The 24,174-nt window shown below is 37.8% G+C and overlaps 1 protein-coding gene across 2 annotated transcripts in view; it reads right to left on the reverse strand.

The window, feature by feature from the left end:
* Nucleotides 1-24,174, reverse strand: part of AEBP2 (AE binding protein 2) — a 74,248-nt gene that overhangs the window by 14,126 nt on the left and 35,948 nt on the right. For both annotated transcript variants that reach the window (XM_066354902.1, XM_066354894.1), the window contains 3 exons: nt 23,078-23,185; nt 4,090-4,276; nt 430-554 (listed from right to left, as the gene is read on the reverse strand). In XM_066354902.1, coding sequence (XP_066210999.1) covers nt 430-554; nt 4,090-4,276; nt 23,078-23,185 — 420 coding nt within the window. The remainder of the gene's footprint in view (nt 1-429; nt 555-4,089; nt 4,277-23,077; nt 23,186-24,174) is intronic.

Below are 24,174 nucleotides of genomic sequence, written 5' to 3' on the forward strand. Positions count from 1 at the left end.
CTTTGCAAAGCTTCAATTTGATGGCCATTACCTTATTTTCTGTTTAACACACACTTTAGATGTGTACATTGGGAGTGAGGGAGGACCTGCAGCACACAGGGATGTGAGCTAGAAGGAGTCTACACTATTCTAATTTTATAAAAAGACATCAACTATGCCTAGTGGCCCAAATGCCAACCTAATATTCCCAAATAGTTCAAAATAAAGGCTAAAATATTCAATGTAGTCATAAAAATGTCAAGTTGTGGGAAATATTTGCTTTATAAACAATAATATAAGTAAGTTTTAAAATAACTGATGAAGAAAAATGTTTTGCGTTTTATTGTTAAAATGTATTTTTTTGTATTTTTGAGCAATTTAGAAATATAAAAGTCAAAGTACACATTCTTGCAAACCTATATATTTGAAAATATAGAATAAAATACTTACAGTACTGTGAAAAACAACACTGTGCCCCTTTCCTAAACTTTCTATGTGAGCGGAGAGGTTAAAGCATATGGCTCGGTGTCGTATCGCATCCAGTGTCTGCGCATCGAAGAAGTCATGTGGGCGTGCTAAAATCAACACAAAATGTTTAAGGATATTTACATACACAGTAATTCTGCCAAACATCATTCAGTTCATTTTCTACAAAAATACGTAATAAATAAGAAAGATTGAAACCACTACAAAGTACCAATCTAGTGTTAAAATCCAAGATTTTCTTTGCTTTCAAAACATACTGTCTAGCTGACAAGATAAAGATGTACATAAACAAAATTCTAATTAACAAGTGAATGTGGGTTAATTCAGCCCCTTGATGTGTGTGAGGTACTAACTTCATACCTCATCATTCCACATTTTATCTACTATCTTTCTCATGTAATTTTATATTTTATTCCAACAAGTCTCCTGAGCACCACTCTGCATGGCCAACAATCTGATGACCATCTCCATCTGTGCACCACATTGCAATCTCATTCACCCATCAAGCATATGGAATGCACGCCATGAACATTCTCTATTATTCCTGTGTAATCAAAAATTTTCCAAATTTGATAAAGGTGATAATACTGTTTGAGGTTTTTGACAAGAATTTTGATTATAAATAACTCTTCTAAAACCAATCTAAGAAAATTTATAAATATATTATTGAATGCCAATGAGGACATAAAATTCTTTCTCAATCAGTTCTTCCAGTTTTCAGCTATGTAATTTTGGGTAAACTGCTTAAATCTACCTTAGACTACTTCTTTATTTGTTAAATGGAGATAAAACATCTATAGATTATGCTTAAATAAAATGCTGATGTAAAAAATCCTTTATTAGGTCATCAGGCAGTTTATATTAACAAGGTTATATTGTTTTGTTAAAAATAATAAGCTCACAAACCTAAGGTAAGCAATCTTTTAGTGTGATCACAACAAAGTTATACATTAAAGATTTACTAACACTGTTAAGAACATTTTTCAAATTTTAATTTTCATCTCACTAATATTTCATAAATCATGGCATTTTTATTAATTAGAACATGGCTCAAAAAAAGAAAAATAAATTTATTATTTTACAACTGTGGTGCTTACTTATACATGCAATTTTATAAGATCTGTAATTAAAAATTACATCTTACTGACAATAGAAGAAATGGATTGATTTCCTGTTATACAATATTCTTGAATTCCATGTAGTTGATTTATCACACTATTCTGATTTGCTACTACATAAGAGTGGATCTTCCTCCACCATTCATGGAGTTATCAGAACACTTATAAATCCACCCAAGCTTTGTGGGGGGATGATTTCACAAACTGGCCTATGCAAAACAACCTAGATATTCTTCTGTTATCACTGGAATTTTTCTCTAGTGAAGGCAATAAGCAAAATATCAACTAGTAATAAACTAGCAGAACCCCTAAGTCAAAGAATGCAATGATAATGGGAAAACAGTAAGAAAAAGTATTTAATATTTATGGAAGAAAAATATTCATGACTTTACCTAATGCTGAGAAACAGATGCCCTTCCTATCAGACCTGTGGCTGCTGGGGAAGGTGTGCTTTCTCCATGCTCTCGAGCACGCTTTCTTCAAGGATCATCACTTCGAGAAAGAATAACTAACCTCTCTAAATCATTCAGCCCTACCACTCCCCATTCACTATTCATACACACGCGCATCACTGGAATTAAATTAACAGTAACGAAAGGAGCACTCAAACTTCAGATTCTATTCTACTCAGATCTTAACCATGTTTGGTCCACTGTTCAAGTATCAAGAATACTAAACTTGAACAATGGTCTCCGAAGCAGGTGAGTGTCATGATCCATTAGAGTAAGAAAAGAAAACCATGTAACTTTTCATCTCGACGTTTTTCAACAGTCCATCTTGGTAACTGTTTTATAATGTACATTAGCAGTATTACCATATATACTGCGTACACATGGCAGAAGTGGGTATGCTAAATGTTTTATAATGTACATTAGCAGTATTACCGTATATACTGCATACACATGGCAGAAGTGGGTATGCTGTTTTATAATGTACATTAGCAGTATTACCGTATATACCGCATACACATGGCAGAAGTGGGTATGCTGTTTTATAATGTACATTAGCAGTATTACTGTATATAATGCGTACACATGGCAGAAGAGGGTATGCTGTTTTATAATGTACATTAGCAGAATTACCATATATAATGCGTACACATGGCAGAAGTGGGTATGCTGTTTTATAATGTACATTAGCAGTATTACCGTATAAACTGCGTACACATGGCAGAAGTGGGTACTCAAGCAGTTTTGTAAGTGATGAGCTTCATAATCAAAAGGTAAATGGATCCACAACCTAAATTCAGCAGCCAACTTTGAAAAATATACTTCATTTCAACAATAAGAAACTTAAGAGTTTAGGAAAGTTTATTTTTCAGGTGGGACTTGTTCACTTGTCCACTGTAGCTGTGTAATAACAAAAAAAAAGTCAATGTTGCAAGAAAGCTGCTGCTGTATAACCTGGCTCAGTGTCTGGAGTCCCTTCTACTCTTTACTCAAACCCCATGAAAAAAGGTAAGGTGCAATCTTTTCTTCTTTCTTCTTCACCCTCGCAATGGCCTCCCTTCACAATGACAGCTCCACTCAATCATACTTTTTTTTATTTTCAACCATATTTCTTCATTCAAGGTATTTTTACTTAGCCAGCTGACACTAAGAACCAGGCACAGTGCTAGGCTCTGGGGAGTCAAAGTCAATTCCTGCTCCCAACATTTACAAGCATTATCATCTAATTGTGCTCTGTCCTAATTATCGTGGATACACCTCATAATCTGGTAATTGAGTAAATAATAATAACTCTGTATATGTGTTCCAAAAGACTGTTAAGTGTTGTCTGACCAGGCGGTGGCACAATGGATAGAGCGTCAGACTGGGATGCGGAGGACCCAGGTTCAAGACCCCGAGGTCGCCAGCTTGAACGCAGGCTCATCTGGTTTGAGCAAAAGCTCACCTGCCTGGACCCAAGGTCACTGGCTCAAGCACGGGGTTACTCAGTCTGCTGAAGGCCCACAGTCAAGGCACATATGAGAAAGTAATCAATGAACAACTAAGGTGTCAAAAAATTAATGATTGATGCTTCTCATCTCTCTCCGTTCCTGTCTGTCTGTCCCTATCTATCCCTCTCTCTCTGTAAAAAAAAAAAAAAAAGTTAAGTGTTGAAACACAGGCTGCAAATATATAGTTTTGGAACAGATAGGTTACTTGGCTTTTACTTGATCTTTACCTTTAATATGTTCAATTTTTCTAAAATACTGTTAGAAACACCCACACTGCCGTGTTTTAAATTCATTAATTTAGAACAGAATTAAAGTAGCCCAAAATCTAATTCTACAGTTTGTATTCTAAGGCCATGAATACTCACACTCCCTTAGATACTAGAGATAAAACTTATGTCATAGAATTCTCACATTGTCCCAGAGGTATCCTGTATGTTTATGACTGTTAACAACAACAACAAATAAAAGGTAAGCAGAGTTGAACAGTAAAAATTTATTCTGCATGAATGCCCAAGATATAAACAGAAGCATTGTTAACGCACACCAATTTTCAGTAAAACAACTTACGTAATGAGCGTCGTCTTTTGTTCTTTAATTTCCTCCTTTTGTTTATTCCAGCTTTAGATGGAGATTCTTCTTTGGCCTTTGGCTGGCTAGAAACTTTTGAGGAGTTCTGCTGACTGAAGTGTGTGGGTACATGACGAGCTAGCCCTCCCTGAGAAGCAAAGCTGGCATTGCAGCCACCAACAACACACTAAATGAAAAGAAAAAGAGATGTGAGGGATGCTGTGCAGGAACAAGCTTAATATGAATGAGTGAATATTTCACACTTTCAGAAGTAAATCAGCAATTCTATAGAACTAATAACTCCTGAAACTAAGAACTCTTTCATTTTATAAGCTGCCTAACATAATATACATTAGGCAGTGGTGGACTGGGAAATGAAACTCAAGTTCTGTGACACCTCAGTTTACTGCTCTTCCCAACTACACAAAAAAGACAAAAACTGAATATTCTTCCCAGAAAAAGTTGTTTTCATCAAAGAATTAGATATCCTGACAATTACCTGGATTCCTGGATTTTAAAATTTGTTTTTACCTTATAATATTATGCTAATTCAAACCTCTAGCAGTTTCCCTGTTATAACAGATAAGATAGAAATAGAGCAATACTAACTTTTAAAATATTAGATCTAGAATCTCAGAAAAGACTTAGGCTCAGAGTTGGACTTATGCAACCTCTTTAAGTTCCACTAAATACTGCCTCTTTAGCCTCTGTACTTGCAAGATTGAGTAAACAAAAAATAAAGTTTAACTACCCATGTCAATCTGGCGGATCTACTTTTCTGACAATGACTGAAGTACGCTTGGACATCACAAAAATTATAGCTACAGTATAAGTGTGCGACTTCTCGTTAGGTCTTAGGAAATAGTATTTTCGGGTCTTCCCACAAATGACTGTTAATTAAAACAAACACTAGCTCCTGTGTCTCGTGCACAGGCACATAGTCATGTTGGGAGGGTGGACGTAGGAGACCCCTCACTCTGACCACTGAATCCATTTCTTCATACCCCTCCTGCCAGGGGCAGCCCCTCCAGGAAGGATGTCCGAAGCTGAGGGGCAGGACACAGCCTCTTCAATTTGGAATCATCTAAGGACAGCCTCTCCACAGCCCAGGGACTGCAGGAGCCAGTCTGAGCCCCACCCTCCTTCATTTCATCAACTACTGCTCCAAAGGTCTGCTGTCAGATAGGATTTGTTTGGTTCTGATTTTGTTTGGAGTGGATGGGTCACCAAAGTCTTAGATTACGTTTCTCTTGCTACCAAACAGTCATGTATTATCTTTCCTCGGATGATAAATTTTACAGTCAATAAATAGAAATACCAAAAATTAAACAACAGCAACAATAAAAACCCACCATTTTCCAAAATAATCCCCAAACAGCAAAATCCACAGCAAGATTAGTCTTTTCTATTAGTAATTGATCCACTTTACTTAGTTTCTGACTTGACAACCAAATTCCAACCATGAAAATTTGTTATGTTTAACAACAATTACATGTCTGCTTATTCCAAGGTGGTTCAATTTATATTACACTTTAACTAGACAATGCCACAAAAGAAAAAATCTACAAGCTTCCAGCATTTTTCTTTCAACAGGCACCTCTACCTCTTTAAAGTTCTAAAAACACAATACAACTATGGTATTACTAGAAAGCCTAAGTTTATTCCTAAATGAAAAGGAGCTTATCCTCCTTTGAGGAGATCCACACTTTCACTGCGTATCTAGATACTTATCCCAACTCATCCTTTCCATGCATTTTGAAGCCAGGAATATATTTTAATATCCAAAAGCATCTTGTAAATCATAAGTGTATTTCTAAATATATCAGCAATCTAAATGTACCGCTTATAGAATCTGATAAAACCAATGCTGGTTGAAATACTTCATAGCAAGTTCTTTATATAATGCCATTAATAATTATTCTTTTTACTTTGATATATAAAAGACAATTTTATGGGCTCTAATGGTACTGCTAAGTGCTAAGTGCCATTAGATAAAAAAATCTTAGCCTATTCTATGGTATACACTAAGTTAAGAGGCAGAGGAATGATTCAAGATATTTTTTTATATTTTATTTATTGATTTTTAGATAGAGGAGAGAGAAAGGGGGTGGGGGGGGCATCAATTCACAGTAGTTGCTTCTCCTTATGTGCCTTGACTGGTCAAGCCTAGGGCCCCGAACCAGTGACCTCAGTGTTCCAAGTCAATGCTTTATACACTGCGGCACCAAAGATCAGGCTCAAGATTTTAGTTCAAATAATTATCTACTCTACGACCAGTACTATGCAATATTTTATAAGTATGCCTGAGACACAGTTCTCACCATGATAGTGCTTGCATGTGGTCAGCAAGACATGTATATATAAACAGACATTCAAAAGGGATAAGGTAAAAAGTGCTAAAGAGGCAAAAAGATCCTCTTTCAAGAGGCAATTAACCATATCTAGTACTTTAAAGTTAATGTTTCACTTACTTCTCACAAGAACCTCATCAATAGTGTGGTCCTCAAATAGCCCGTATCAAGAATATTCAGCTATAGCCTGATCAGGTGGTGGCGCAGTAGACAGAGCATCAATCTGAGAAGCTGAGGACCCAGGTTCAAAATCCCAAAGTCACCAGCTTGAGAATGGACTCATCCAGCATGAGCACGGGGTCACACTTGAGCATGGGATCACAGACATGACCCCATGGTCCCTGGCTTGAGCCCAAAGGTCACTGGCTTGAAACCCAAGATCACTGACTTCAGCAAGGGGTCACTGGCTCAGCTGGAGCCCGCCAGTCAAGGCACGTATGAGAAGCAATCAATGAACTACAGTGACACAACTACAAGTAGATGCTTTTCATCTCTCTCCCTTTCTATTTGTCCCTATCGCTAAAAAAAAAAAAAAAAAAAGTTCAGCTATAGACTCTGACCATGAGAAGTTTAGCATCTAATGGTTACTAAATTCTTAGAATTTAAAAACTAACACACATATTTTGAGTACTAAGAATGAATAATGCATTTTCAAGTTTCCATATTCTATAAGATTACCATATTGCCATTAAGAGAAAATGTCCACTATAGGAGCCAAGAGCCACGTATTGTTACTTAGCACTTTAAGCAAAAGTATTGTAACTACAAAACCAAATTTTTAATGTTACTTAAATTATTATTTATTGAGATGAAATTCATATATCATACTGTGAAAATGGTATTTAGTATATTCACAATGTTGTATAAGCATCAGTTAATTTGTATTTTCTTAATACCCATTTTAATTTTTTTTTTAAAGGGAGCATGGAATGGGAAGTACCAATTCATAGTTGCTTCATGTTAGTTGTTCATTGCTTGCTTGCTATATGTGCCTTGACCAGGGAAGCCCAGGGTTTCGAACCGGCAACCTTGGCATTCCAGGCCGAAGGTTTATCCACTGCACCACCACAGGCCAGGCAACCATTTTAATTTTTAATGCAATACTTAACTACTGAAAAACTTTTAAGTATGTTTGGAACTTTGCTATGTCAATCTACTTCTGAAATTTCAAATGTTATAAAATCTAAACACAGCCCTGGCCGTTTGGCTAGTGGTAGACCACTGGCCAGCATGTGGATGTTTCCAGGTTCGATTCCTGGTCAAGTCACAGAGAAGCAAGCATCTGTTTATCTACCTTACCCACCCTCCCTTCTAACTCTCTTTCTTCCTCTCCTGCAGCCATGGCTCAATTAATTCGAGCACATCCGCCCCAGGCATTGAAGTCCCAGGCCTCTCCATCTCAGGTGCAAAAAATAGCTTGGTTGCAAGCATGGCCGCAGATGGGTAGAGCACAGACCCTCCACCCAGTCAGTGTGCATGTGGGAGTCTATCTCCCCTCCTCTCACTTGGAAAAGAAAAAAAAAAGAAAAAAACACATTTCAAATTTTAGAACAGCTACCTGACTATAATTAAAAGGCAGAGATGACAATAACAATTTAGATCAGATTTGAATTCAGAGGGATCATGTAGTATAATTCTACCAACGTTATCATAACTGTAAGTGTATCAACAGGTTGGGTGGATTCATTTTCTTCTGAGATCCTTCAAGACTACAAAGAATATGCCCAGGTAGCAGCTAAAACTGAGAGTAAATATTACAAGTTTATATTAATGACTAAATCAATGACTCAATGCTCTGAAAATAAAATCAATAATGAGAATTCTAATAGAAAATTGTTTTGATTTTGATCATTCAATTAAGACTCATAAATCTAGAAACAGAAATATATAATATAAATGTATAGTGAGAAAAGGTACTTTTATTAAAAATAAATAGAATCACAATCACACATATTTCACTTAAATACAAATCCTTTTACCCTACAGGAAAAAAGAATTTTAAGTATCATCTAATCAATATTCTACTCATTAGTGTGTACCACAGAAAAGAGGTCCTCTTGGTGGCCTTAGTATCTTCATTCCTATTAACATGAGTATTTCATGGTACTGAGCATAATTTTAGTGTCCAAATATTCATGTTTTCACCCACACATACAACAATGACCCTGAACATAAGCGACCTCACATGGTATTCTAATAAATAAGCACTGTTTTGAAAATTAGGGGGAAAAACCTGGTTTTTGGACACTAACAGTTTTAACTGTTTATCTCCAAAATCCCCTGAAACACTCTATATTGTCTATCATTATGGTGAAGTAGCTGCTCTAAAACCTGAAACACAGAATTACTAGGTTTTCTCCCCAAACAGATTTATACAAATGAAGCAACACTGAGACTGTGTTTGCTAGTATGATAGTAAGACTGAGGAGTGCTACAAAAATCTACAAGGGCTATGGAAACATAAAGCAGAAAAAGTTTCATAGCATATACAGTAGTATTTATTAACGGGTTCTCTGAAGGAAAATGAGAATTTCAGGTAAAAATGTTGGTTTCTCAGTTTTGACAAATGCATTACAGAAACATCAGATGATAACATCAAGGGAAAGACACTGGCTGAAGGTACAGGAGGACTCTCGGTGCTAGCTCTGCAACTTATCCATAAACCTAAAGTTTCCAAAATAAAAAGCTTTTGAAGTCTAGGCGGAAAGCACAGCCTATACAAAACCACAATGAGGGTAAACTGTGATCCATCTGAGAACCACCAGGGGTATAGTATGACTAGAAGACAATTTCCTATGAAGGCATAGTAAGGCACCAAATGAGAGAACAAGTCAGTCTTAAGGATTTAACTATGCATCATGATAAGAAATGTGGCCAGTTGGCTCAGTGGTAGAGCGTCAGCCCAGAATGTGGAAGTCCCGAGTTTGATTCTAGGTCAGGGCACACAGGAAAAGCAACCATCTGCTTCTCTACTCCTCCCCCCTGTCTCTCTACTTCTCTCTTCTCCCACAGCCATGGCTTGAATGGCTTGAGGAAGTTGGCCCTGGGCACTGAAGATGGCACCAAACTAGCTGGTTGCCCTGTACGGCAGTGACTGCCAACTCCCGGGCCGTGAACTGGTAATGGTCCGCAGAGAAAGAATAAATAACTTACATTATTTCTGTTTTATTTATATTTAAGTCTGAACGATGTTTTATTTTTAAAAAATGACCAGATTCTCTGTTACATCCAAGACTCACTCCTGACGCTTGTCTCAGTCACGTGATACGTTGCCGCTAAAATTAAACCCATAAACTAGCCAAATGAGTGAAAAAATTCCATCGAAAGTTTTTTTGCAAAATGGAAAAGGGCCAGTGAGGAGACAGAAGAAGAATCTACGACCTCAAAGAAAAAGAAGGCTTCATTTAACAGACAATACCAAGAGTCCTACTTGAAGTATAGATTTATCACAACTGGTGATTCTTGCACACCAAGGCCGCTCTGCATAATATGTGGCAACCAACTAAGTAATGAGGCAATGAAGCCTTCAAAACTGCTTCGCCACTTGGAGACCAAGCCCCCTACTTTAAAAGACAAGCCTTCTGAGTATTTCGAAAGAAAAAAGCATGAACAAGAAGGACAGAAACAATTACTGGTGGCCACTACATCAATAAATGCGAGTGCACTGAGAACATCATACTTGGTGGCTAATCGTATTGCTAAGGCTAAGAAGCCATTCACCATTGGTGAAGAATTGATCCTTCCAGCTACTAAAGACATTTGTCGTGAACTTCTAGGAGAGGCTACAGTTAAAAAGATAGCACAGATACCTCTTTCAGCTCACACCGTCACACTGCGCATTGAGGAAATAGCAGAGGACATCGAATCACAATTGTTAGAAAGAATTAATAAATCACCATGGTACACTCTCCAGGTTGACGAATCTATAGATATTGACAACAAGGCAATGCTACTTGTTTTCGTGCGTTATCTCTATCAAGAGGATGTGCATGAGGATATGTTATGTGCACTACATTGCCAACCAAAACCACAGCCGCAGAACTATTTAAATCGCTAGATGACTATATATCAGGAAAACTGAAATGGTCTTTTTGTGTCGGCATATGCACAGATGGAGCTGCTGCCATGACCGGAAGGATGTCTGGTTTAACTACTCAGATTAAGGAGGTTGCACCTGAATGCGAGTCTACGCATTGTGTCATTCACAGGAAAATGCTGGCTAGCCGAAATATACCACTGGAACTCAACAGCGTATTGAATGATGTCATTAAAGTTATTAACCACATCAATGCAAACGTCCTTCCCTCGCGCCTGTTCAAGCAGCTTTGTGAGGAAATGAACGCAGAGCACAGACGCCTCCTCTTATACACAGAAATAAGATGGTTATCCCGAGGAAGGTCCCTGGCCAGTGTTTGAATTACGAGAGCCGCTGCAGAGATTTCTCTCAGAAAAAAAGTCACCGCTAGCAGCACATTTCAGTGACAAGGAATGGGTCACAAAACTCGCTTACTTGTGCGACATATTTAACCTCCTCAGTGAACTCAATCGGTCACTTCAGGGGAAAATGACAGCTGTCTTCAAGTTGGCAGATAAAAGTAGCTGCATTTAAAGCCAAACTGGATTTGTGGGGACGACGCGTGAACAGGGGTGTATTTGACATGTTTCAAACATTCACAGAAATTTTGGAAGAGACTGAGCCCAAGCCTTCATTGTCCCAGCTGGTGCACGAGAACCTATATTTGCTTTTAAAAGAGTCTGAACGCTACTTCTCAACCAAAAAGACTCACAAATTGCCAAGGAATGGATCTGCAATTCATTTATCAACAAACCAGGTGAATCCAGCGTGTCTATGCAAGAAGAGGATCAACTACTGGAGATCACAAATGACGGAGGCCTTAAAAATATGTTCGAGACTACAACTCCACTGGGGTTCTGGATTAAAGTCATGGCAGAATACCCCGAGATTGCCACAAAAGCACTAAAAACCCTGTTGCCATTTCCTACATCCTATTTGTGCGAAGCGGGATTCTCTACAGTGACAGCAACCAAAACAAAATTACGGAATAGACTGGACATAAGCAACACTCTTCTGGTGTCATTGTCTCCTATTACCCCTAGATGGGACCGTCTCGTTGCAGAGAAACAAGCTCAGGGCTCCCACTGATTTAGCGTTATGGTTGTTTAGAGATAGGCTACTATCTCTCATTCTATATAAATATTATAATAAATAACCCTTAACTTACAATAGTCATAACAATGGTGAGTTGTATTTTTCACACACTTTATATTTGTTTTTGTGTTGTATCTTATTTTTAAGGCATGTTTAAACGTTACCATAGCGACTGGAAAGTGGAGGCAGAGAGGATGTTACTCATGTTATGTTTTTGGTGCGATGTTAAGAGGACGCTTCTAATTAAGTTGCATACAAGTATACAGTGGATTCATGTTTATTTTTATTGCTGTAGGTTCATGATTGGTAGCGAGCCTGAACCTATCATATTACATATTGATGTCAGACATGAAATGTCAGAATAACAAATTTAAATACAGCCTGAATAATGAGGACATGCTCGTTCCTCCTTTAACTTAGCCCAATAAATATCGTAAGTTCAACAATTATATTTAAAAATACCAGTTTTTACGCTGATTGCACAATTTTATTTTGTGCATTTATCCGTCCCACCCTAAAGGCAGGTCCGTGAAAATATTTTCTGACATTAAACCAGTCCGTGGCCCAAAAAAGGTTGGGGACCGCTGCTGTACGGGACATGCCGGGTGGATCTTAGGGTGCATGCAAAAGTCTGTCTCTCTGCCTCCCCACCTCTCAATAAAATAAAAATATTTTAAAATGTTTAATTTGGAGAGAGGAGTTACCAAAAATTTCAAACAGTAGTGACATAACCACCACAGAAAATGAGTAGAGTGATAAGTAGCAGTCATATTCAAAATATACTGCAGGTCAAGTTGACATGCACTTAGGGGGAGTATAGGAGTTAAGAAAGGAATCTAGGGCCCTGTCCCGACGTACAGACATCACAGGTTCAATCCCCAGTCAGGGCACACATGAGAAGCAACCATCTGCTTCTCCACCCTTCCCACCTCCTCTTTCTCTCTCTCTTCTCCTCCCACAGTGGCTCAGTTGGTTTGAATGTTGGTCCTGGGTGCTGAGGATGACTCAGTTGATTTGAGCATCTGCCCCAGACGGGGTTTGTCAGGTGGATCCCAGTTAGGGCACATGAGAGAATCTATCTCCCCTCTTCTCACTTAAAAAAAAGAAATCAAGAATAATGCAAGGCTCTGAAAACCAGAGTAAAATACTTACTATTTACTGAATCTCAGGAACCATGTTTGAAATAAAAACCTCAAGTTTTTGTAGATGTTACATTCAAAAGGCTCTATTATACCTTCAAGGTGACTATTCTATTCTAGAATGCAAGAAGGAAAGTTAGGGCTAAAAATAAACATCTAAGAGTAATCAGAATATATATAATTAGTATTTAAAATCAAAGAAATAGATGAGAACACCTAGGATGAGAACTTTCTAAGGACTGTTCTCCTACATTTATAAGTTGTGTAGAACAGAGGCCAGCAATGCAAACTAGAAGCAGCAGCCAATGAGTTTGTGGAGGGTGTAGGGGTGGACATGAAAAATAACAGGCAAGTGTGGTATCAAGGAAGCCTAGAGAAGGTGTTAGTAAAAATCCCACCTGCTCATGCACACAGTAAATATAGCACAGACCTTTATTTCTCTATCCTTTTCTCCCTCTCAAAAAAACACCACATCAGAAACCACATTTACCAGAAAAATGTTTATTAGCAGCTATTATACGACTAGGTGAACTAACAAAGTTAGTTCAGGAAGTTAAAATAGTTAAAGGAAGTACCTCTTTGATTCTTACTGGTTTTCTGAATAATGAGATCCCTAACATACTCCCACAGTGACCAATTAGTTTTTCTTTTGGGGGGCCGGTATTATTTATTGTTTTTCAGTATCACGATGATCGTTGCAGCTTTTACTCTTATTTATATCCTCAACTTGTATCATCTGTGGCGAGTGGAAGCCTCCTAAAAATTGGCTGTCAAGTCTAGGCAACATGGAAGCTTCAAACACAAATACAGACATACAAAATAACAAACAAGAATTAAAGATAACAAAATAGGTGTTTAAAGCTTTGTATTATTATACAGAATGTCTGATAAAAATCAAAAGATTATCACTAGAATGTGTGTGTGTTGTGTGTGTAAGGTGATTAGGTGTTAAATTAAAACACAATGTACTTTAAGTGTCTTATAATTTTGTCAGTTATGCCTCAATAAAGCAGAAAAAAGTAAAAGATTTTAAAATTAGCAGTATCAACTACATTATGAAACAGATCATAAAGGAACTGAAAAAATTATTTCATTTCATCACCCATCAGAGTGACTGATGTAATAATATCAGCATCACACACCATGTCCTATAACAAACTATCAGAATTTGCCTATATGCACAACCATAATCCACCTTTTTAGTGAAGAGACAATAGCTTAAGTCGAGTTTGATAAAACTTCTTTTCTCTTTATCAACCTTTTGGGCTAGGTTCTCAGTTCCAAAATACCTAAAAAGATCAGCTGTTTCACTTGCAAAAAACTCTGGGTAGCTCATTTGTTAGAGCATCATTCCAATACAACAAGGCTATGGGTTTGATCCCCAGTCAGGGCACATACAAAACTCAACCAGAAAATGCATGTTTCTTTCTCTCTCTCCCTATTCTTCAAAAAATCAATATAAAAATATTGTTTTAAAGTCTGAGGTTTTCAAGCACTAATCTACACAATGAAAAGTTATTCAGCCCTGGCCAGTTATCTCAGCAGTAGAGCGTCGGCCCGAAGTATGGCAGTCCCGGGTTCGATTCCCAGCCAGGGCACACAGAAGAAGCACCCATCTGCTTCTCCACCCCTCCCCCTCTCCTTCCTCTCTGTCTCTCTCTTCCCCTCCCGCAGCCATGGCTCCATTGGAGGACGGTTGGCCCAGTGGCACGGGATGCTCCATGGCCTCCGCCTCAGGCGCTAGAATGGCTCCAGTTGCAAAAGAGCAATGCCCCAGATGGGCAGAGCATCGCCCCCTGGTGGACATGTCGGGTGTATCCCGGTCAGGCACATGCGGGAGTCTGTCTGACTGCTTCTCCACTTCTAACTTTGGAAAAATATCCAAAAAAAAGGAAGTTATTCAAATATATATTATAAAAGGAACACACCATACTGGGCTATAGAAGACTAGTTGCTGAGGAAAAGTTATAATAAATTAACCCAAGATAACCAAATAATTATAAATAAAATGTTCAAATAAACAGAAATATCAGAACAGAGGGGAAACCTGTGGGAAAAGAGTGAGCTTATCTGAAAAATATAGCCACACAATTTCAAACATATACATACAAACTTATCCAAACTGCCACATTGGAAATAAAGAAAAAGAAAATCAAAACAATCATACATGTTGCATATTTATTTTTTTTCAGTGAAGTAAAATACTTGTGAGCAATGCTGGGTTGAAACAATTTAGCCATGATAAAGCTTAGTATCAGACGACTAACAAGAAGCAAAATCACAGTTACAAAAAGAAAAAAACCAAGAGAATAGTTTAAAGAATCCCCAAATCCTAGTACTATAAACACATGTAATGTTTTCCAAACATTTAATAATTAAAATGTTTTACTATGTTTATCAAAGTAACAGCAACGCTCTCCCTCAAACTCTAAATGCACACACAGAGCAGAGGTGCAGGCACATGACAAAATGAGCACTGGGTGGGGGCAGGGGGCTGTTATCTACAAATAATCTGTGCACTTTAATTGTCGAGATAAATAGTACAAAACCTTTGGCAAATAAAAAATTATTTGCATTTTAAGAGTATTGTTCAATTTTAGAAAACTAAAATTTCATAATGAGCGAACTTGATCAGTTATTTTCATGACACTACTTATCATCTTATCATCAAGCATAAGACAAATAAATTTAGGGACCATAAAGCTAGGCTTATACCTAAATCATTCATCCACGGCTTTCATTTCCCATATTAAGTTAAACAGGACTTACTGACTTCCAGTTTCTAGCCTTTGTTATTATCAACACTCTAATAGAAACCCTCACCATTCAAATCTTTAAACAGTTGTCATAGAAGCCACATGAGCAAAAAGTTGATAAATATGTAAAAATCTGTATTATGTAAGCATCAAAAATAATGATATTGATGGATTATAAGCCAAAGAGTTGATAGAACAAAGAATAGAAAGCTCTTTAAATAGAATGTCAACTAATAAATTTAGACAGACAGAAAAATACACATTTGTAATCAAAATAGTAGTAATTAATCCAGGCAAGAATCATCAATGAAGACTAAAACTACAGTGTGTCCGTAAAGTCATGGTGCACTTTTGACCGGTCACAGGAAAGCAACAAAAGACGATAGAAATGTGAAATCCGCACCAAATAAAAAGAAAACTCTCCCAGTTTCATACCTATTCAGTGCAGTTCGATGTGGGCTCACGCACAGATTTTTTAGGGCTCCTTAGGTAGCTATCTCGTATAGCCTCTACAGACTCGTCACTGACTGATGGCCTACCAGAACGAGGTTTCTCCACCAAACTGCCAGTTTCCTTCAACTGCTTATCCCACCGAGTAATGTTATTCCTATGTGGTGGTACTTCATTATAAACGCGGCGATATTCACGAAGCACTTTGGTCATGGATTTGAATTTAGTGAGCCACAGAACATACTGAACTTTCCTCTGTACCATCCACATCTCGACTGGCATGGCCGTGGGCTGCTCCGCTGTATACACGGGGTTACGTCATCATCTGCGCATGCGCACATGCTGCCATATCATCCTACAGAAACTGGGAGAGTTTTCCTTTTATTTGGTGCAGATTTCACATTTCTATTGTCTTTTGTTGCTTTCCTGTGACCGGTCAAAAGTGCACCATGACTTTACGGACACTGTAGTTCTAATGGGAAACACATATTTATCTAAGTTCATAGTTATCCTCTCCAAAAATTGTAAAGAAAAAAATAAGTTTACAGTAGAGAACCCAGCAAATTCCACCTCAACCAAGTGATGCTAAGTAACTTCATACGATGAAACAAATTGTCACCAAGTGTCCCCTAAGAAATTCAATGAAAAATTTGTTCTATTATCTGTAAATAATGCATAAACTAAATCTGATCAGTACAAAAATAATGCACACCTGACATGTGGTGGTGCAGTGGATATAGCACTGACGTGAAATGTTGAGGTTGCTGGTTCAAAACCCCACTCCTGTCCAGTCAAGGTACATACAGGAAGCAGCTACAAGTTGATGATTCCTGCCCTCCCTTCTCCGCCTTCTCTCTCTCTCTGCTCTCTAAAATCAATAAATAAAATCTTAAAAATAAATAAGTGCAATGTATGATCCTCAACTGGAATCTAAAGAGGGGGGAGAAACCTGCTTTATAAAGGGCATTATTGGAATAATTTGTAAAATTTAAATAGGTAACAGCATCAATATTAAATTTCTGGATGTTGACAATTGTACTAAGGTTTATGTAAAAGAATGTCCTTGTTCTTAGGAAATACATGCTCAATTTAGTATTTAGGGTCACTGCTCCGCCTAAGGGCTCTGTGGCTGTGTGTGCACATGCATGTGTGTGTACAGGTGGGTAAAGAGAAAGGTGGAGAGACGGGACAATAAATAGAGGAAGACAAAGAGATGTATGATAAATGGATAGACAGATAGAACAAACATGGCAATACTGGTGACTCTAAGTTAAGAGTGTATGGCAGTTCTTTATACCTACATGTGAGAGAGAAAATATAGAAAAATTCTTGCATCTTTAATGCAAGCTGAAATTATTTCAAAATTAAAGTTAAAAAAATCTACATTTCAGAAAACACCACCATAAAATGTCAAGGAAATTGTCCGTTCAGTAAAATCAACTATCACAGCACAGAAATGATGTAATTTCTACTTTATAAAATGAATACATTCAAAAAAATTTATTCTAAAAGTACAAAATTAATATAGGAAAAAATGTATTTATATTGTATGTGGCTATATAGTATATATATAGAAATGTATGCTAATGTCAATATACAGAAACTTCTAGATTACAGAACAAAAGCTTTAAAAAATTGATAAGCCAGCCAACGTATCTATTATATTTAGCAAATGTTACATTTAATATCATTTTTATAAATCCAAAAGAAAAAAATAGAAAAAGAGGCAAATGAATAAGCAATTTAGAGAAAAACACAAATAGGCAAAATATGTCACGACATTCACATCTCGCCAGACCAGGTGGTGGCGCAGTGGATAAAGCATCGAACTGGGATTGGGAAGATCCAGGTTCGAAACCCAAGGTCACCAGCTTGAGCCCAAAGTCGCTGGCTCGAGCAAGGAGTCACTCGGTCTACTGTAGATCCTCCCCATCAAGGCACATATGAGAAATCAACCAATAAACAACTAAGGAGCCGCAACGAAGAACTGATGTTTCTCATCCCTCTCCCTTCCTGTGTCTGTCCCTCTCTGTCCCTCTCTATCTCTGCCACAAAAAAAAAAAGATATTCACATCTTGATAGTAATTTTTTTAATTATCTAGGAGATTGGCAAAGATAAAACAAATTAATGCCATGCTTCAGGAAGGTTGTGGAAAAACGAGCACTACATTATACACTACTGGTTAGACTATAAACTGGTATGTTTTTCTCAAAGGAGAATTTAACACACCTATCAAAAGCAAGCTTACACTCACACACACTTTGACCTAGCAAAATAGCTCCTAGGAAGTTATATTAGCTCACGAAAGAAGTTTATAAAGTGTGTCCAGGCCCTGGCCGTGGCTAAGTGAATAGAGTATCGGCCCAGCATATGGCCGTCCAGAGTTTAATTCCCAGTCAGGGCACACACTAAAAGTGACCAGCTGCTTCTCTCCCCTTCTCTCTCTCCTCCCTTCCCATTACCAGTGGCTCTATTGGTTTGAGCGTTGGCCCCAGGCACCGAGGACAGGTAGATTGGTCTGAGCATTGGCTCCAGACAAGGTTGCCAGGTGGATCCTGGTCGGGGAAAATGGGGGACTGGGACTATCTTTCCTCTTAAAAAAGAAAAAAAAGTGTGTTCATTGATTATATTGTTCTTAATTACACTGAGGAAAATTGGACACAAAATAAATCTATCAAGAAAGTACCGGCCTGACAGGTGGTGACAACAGTAGAAAAGTTGACCCATATCACTGAGGTCCCTGGTTCGAAACCCCGTGATCACTGGCTTGAGTGCTGGCTCTTCAGTTTGAGTGTGAGATCATCAACATGATCCCAAGGTCGCTAACTTGAAGCCCAAGATCACTGGCTTGAGCCCCCCAGTTGAACTGTTAAACTCTTAAGTGTACTTTAGACATTCTGTTATATATTATGTAACAACTAAAAATTTTTTTCAAAAAAATAAGAGACTTGCCTCAAACATTATAACCTTATCTATCACCTCCTGTCTCAACTTCTATTATTCTTTCCCAGCTTGTTTGATATTTTAAAGTGACCCTTGAACAACGGCTTGAACTGGGGGGTCCACTTACACAATTTTTTTCAATAAATATAGTTGGCCCATTGTATCTGTGTGTTTTGCATCCATGGATTCAACCAACTGCAGATCAAAAGCAGTATTTTGGGTCTGCAGCTGGAAATCTACAAATGTTGATGCGGATGCAAAGGTGGATGCAGAGGGGCCAGGCTAACTGTAAGCACTGTCCTACGTCAACTTATTTATATAAGGAACTGGGGCATCCGCGGGCTCTGGTAGCCTTGGGGGTTCTGGAACCAATTCCCCAGGGAAAGCGAAGACTGAATGTATTAATAGTTAAGTTTTGAGGGAGTTGACCGTTTACAGACTTTGCAACTGCACAAGGGTATCAACCCCTGTGTTTTTCAAAGGCCAACTGTACATTTAATTGATCTCTAATCCACATTTCCAGAGATCACTTCATAGCTCACTATTAAAATACTTCATTACTTGAATCTACTCTTAGATTTCTATAAACCTAAAGAATATAGTTCCCGGCCCTGGCCGGTTGGCACAGCGGTAGAGCGTCGGCCTGGCGTGCGGGGGACCCGGGTTCGATTCCCGGCCAGGGCACATAGGAGAAGTGCCCATTTGCTTCTCCACCCCCACCCCTTCTTCCTCTCTGTCTCTCTCTTCCCCTCCCGCAGCCAAGGCTCCATTGGAGCAAAGATGGCCCGGGCACTGGGGATGGCTCCTTGGCCTCTGCCCCAGGCGCTAGAGTGGCTCTGGTCGCGGCAGAGCATCGCCCCCTGGTGGGCAGAGCTTCGCCCCTGGTGGGCGTGCCAGGTGGATCCCGGTCGGGCGCATGCGGGAGTCTGTCTGACTGTCTCTCCCCGTTTCCAGCTTCAGAAAAATACAAAAAAAAAAAAAAAAGAATATAGTTCCCTGAAGAGCACAGGCCTGCCTTTCTTACACACCTTGCTTCCAAAATGCCTAGCACATTGCCACGTACTGAAGATATCAATAAGTGTTTTCTTGATTAAAATGATTCCTATGACTTACAGAGTAATGCCTTGCTACATCACACCCTTTAATTTTTGTCTTTTAAAAACAATTTCTTTCCCCCTCTCCAGTGGGAATAATCTACAGTTTCTAAAAAGAGGATCTGAGGGGAAACCTAGTTTATGGGCTTTGAAATTAACCTGCACATAATAGTAATATTCAACCAACAAAATTGCTGCCTTAAAGAAAAATATATAAAAATACATATGATCAGAAAGTAAATGATTCTTTCATTTCAACAATAACCTCTTACATTATTGGATACATACAGCAGAACTCTATGAGGTAACTTTTATTTGAGAGAGACAGGAAGGGCGAGAAAGACAGTGATGAGAGAGATAAGCATCAACTAGTAGTTGCATCACTTCAATTGTTCATTGTTTCTCATTGTCTTTTTAAAAAAAAAAAAAAATACATGGTCTCATTGAGCTCTGTTGGCACATGGGTCCTATCATTTTAACACCCTAGTTCTTCCTATATTTATACTATATATGCTGGCTCTGTATTTACTAGCAGTGTGTGACCTGGGACAGGTTTTCTAAATTTATGTCTAATGTGTGGCTGGTAATAATTTGGTAGTTACCTCAGCCTGACTGGTGATGGTGCAGTGGACAGAGCATCAACCTGGGATGCTGCAGTCCTAGGTTCAAATCTGCAGTTACCGGCTTGAGCTAAGTCTCAACAGCTTGAGCATGGGTTCACCAACATGATCCCAGGGTCGCTGGCTTGAAGCCCAAGGTCTCTGGCTTGAACAAGTGCTCACTGGCTCGGCTGGAGCCCCCTGGTCAAGGAACATATGCGAAGCAATCAATGAACAACTAAGGTGCCACAACTACAACGTGATGTGTCTCATCTCTCTCCCATCCTGTCTCTCAAAAAAGAAAGACAGGGAGAGAGGCAGAGAGAAAGAAAGAAATCCAAATGGTTAAACATATGCAAAGATGCAAAACATCACTCACAATCAAAGAAAAGCAAATTAAAACTACCCCAGGAAGGAATTTCTCATCTATTAGATTGACAAAAATACAAAAGTTTGACAGCACCCTGTCAGGAAGGCTGTGGAGAAGGCAGCCGTTTTAACAAAGCTGATGAGGGCAAAGGCCCTGGGACAGCAATATGGCAATATTTATCAAAATTAGCAATGCTGATACAGCCTTTGATTCAAGCAATCATATAATTTTGGAAAATTTTTCATTTATATATATATAAATATACATGTATAAAATGACATGTCTGAAGATTCATCACTGTAGCACTATTTGTAGTAGCAAAGACTAGAAACAATCCAGTGTCGATACAATTTTCATTAAACTGTTGCAGCCACCCAAAGAAATACTATGAAGCTATTAAAAAAAAGAAAAAGAGAATCTTCTCTATAAATGAATATGGAACGATCACTAATATAAAGTATATTTTTTTAAAAGTAAGGTATACATACACACAATAAAGATGCTAAAAATGGGGAAAACTTGGCATAGGGTATATGAAAACTATAATCTTTTTAATACTTCCATAAATTTTAAACTGTTTTAAAATAAAGGACTTATTTTAAAAAGTAAAGTACAAACAGTATATAGTTTACTAGTTCTGTGTCAGAACAAAAGAAGAGTAAGATTACATATTTACCTGCTTGTAGTTTCATTAAGAAATACTAAAGAATTCACTAGAAACAAATAAGTTATTTGGGAGAGAGGGAGTAAGAAAAGAGGGAGCAAGATTTTCAACGTAAATTATTTCTTTATACATTTTTTAAAACTTATTAAAGACCATCTTCAAAAAATAACAAGGTGATTTTTTTTTAAATAACTCCACAAGAATTATTTCCTTCCTAATAAAAACTAAGGGAAGTTTCTCACACAGAATTTACATACCAGTAAATATTATGGGTTTAACAACTATTAAACTTCTTTAAACACAAACTTTTATAGTTTCTATGGCATATGCTTTCCATAGTTACAAACCAAAATATTTTGTTCAGTTTTTAATGAAGATAAATAGCCTGACTAGGCGGTGGCACAGTGGATAGAGCATCGGACTGGGATCCCGAGGACCCAGGTTCGAGACCCTGAGGTCACCAGCTTGAGCGTGGGCTCATCTGGTTTCAGCAAAAGCTCACCAGCTTGGACCCAAGGTCACTGGCTCGAGCAAAGGGGTTACTCAGTCTGCTGAAGGCCCGCGGTCAAGGCACATACGAGAAAGCAATCAATGAACAACTAAGGTGTCAAAACGAAAAACTGATGATTGATGCTTCTCATCTCTCTCGGTCCTGTCTGTCTATCCCTGTCTATCCCTCTCACTGACTCTATCTCTGTCCCTGTATAAAAAAAATAAAAAATAAAAAATACTTAAAAAAAAAAAAAGATAAATACTAAAAACATTTTTAAAAAACTTGCTCTTTATACAGATTTTCCTAACTGCATCTCTTGGACACAGTAGTTACAACTAATCTTAATATAAGACCTCAAAATTGAGTGAAAGGAGTCAAGTCCCTTCGTGTTCTGCAATTACATTTTACATGTAATAAGCACTGTTTGCTAACAAAAAGGTGAAACCTATCATAGTTAGAAAACAAATCATAGCACAAGATATTAACAACCAACCAACTTTAAAGACATGTATTCAGCCCTGGCCAGATAGCTCATTTGATTAGAGCATTATCTCCAGTTCAGTCCCCAGTCAGGGCACATACAGAAACAGACTGATGTTCCTGTCTCTCTCTCCTCTCTCTTTCCCTCTCTCTCTCCCTCTCTCCTCTCCCCTTCCTCTTTGACTAAAACCAAAAAATAAAAAAAATTTAATTAAAAAAAAAACATGCATTCAAGTCACAAAAATAATTTGTTCATTATTTTCAAATCTGTACACTCAGATACTTTTTTTCTGGCCTCCAAATTTTAATATTGGATTAAATCATCTTTCCTCCATCTATTTTTAAAAATTCCACACATCTACTAAAATGTTAAAACAAATGGTTTTTAAACTTTTTTAGAAGGGCAAAAGCTGCCCAGTTAAGAATTCTGTCAACTTACGCTAAAATTAAAACACAAAGTTAGATACATTTAACTTACCTTGAAAGGTTTATCTCCACTGTGTGTCAGCATATGCCTCTGTAACCAACTCTGACTGGTTGACGGAGTGTTATATACTTTACAACCTTTCCATAAGCAAACAAATACCTGTTAAAAGAGCCATAATAATTTTCATTACTTATTTCAACAAAGCTTTATTCCCTGTATGCTCAATTGAGCATATTGCAAGCCTTCAATTGACACAAAGAGGCAATTAAATGCTTAATGTTAAATTTCCAGTATAAGAGGCACAGTTTTAATCCTTCCCCTTTAAGGTTTCTGTCCATTTCCTCAATAAGTAACTAATACATCAATGCCAAAGTGCCATTCAGAGGGAAATATACAAAATATTAACAAAACATCCATAGAAACTAGGACTGTAAACCATTATTTACATTTTTGTATTTACTGTATGAGCAAACAGGCATGCATTAATTGTAATTATTAAAAAACAAAAAGGTATAAACTACAAAAATAAATCAAAATAGTTAAATTAGTGGATATTGAGTTTCATCTACAAATAATAAGTAATATCAAATTACAATTTCCCTGCTCCTGAATTCCTATTCTCTCATGCACACTACTTATTCTTACAATGTTCTATTCACTAAGAATGATTTTCAATTATCTTGACTAGGAAGCAAAATCTAATACAAATGTCAAACTAATATAGTTGTGAAAGAGCTCTGGAAGGTTGGCTCAGTGGCAGAGTTTTGGTTCAGCATGTGGATGTCCTAGATTTAATTCCCAGTCAGGGCACACAGGAGAAGTGACCATCTGCTTCTCTAATCCTCCCCTTCCCCTTTCTTTCCCCCTTCTCTATCCCTCCCACAACCATGACTAGATTGGTTCAAGCAAGCTGGCCCAGGGCACTGAGGATGGCTTCAAGGAGCCTCAGCCTCAGGCATTATAAATGGTTGCTGAGCAATAGCCCTACATAGGCAGAGCATCGCCAATAGGGGGCTTGCCAGGTAGATCCAGGTATAGGCACATGTGAGAGTCTGTCTATCTCCCCTCCTCTCATATTAAAAAAAAAAAAACTATTATCTATTTATATATGTGTGTATATACATATATAGTTGCAAAAGCAATGGGCA

Source organism: Saccopteryx leptura, chromosome 1 (assembly GCF_036850995.1).
Source record: "Saccopteryx leptura isolate mSacLep1 chromosome 1, mSacLep1_pri_phased_curated, whole genome shotgun sequence".
Classification (NCBI taxonomy): domain Eukaryota; kingdom Metazoa; phylum Chordata; class Mammalia; order Chiroptera; family Emballonuridae; genus Saccopteryx; species Saccopteryx leptura.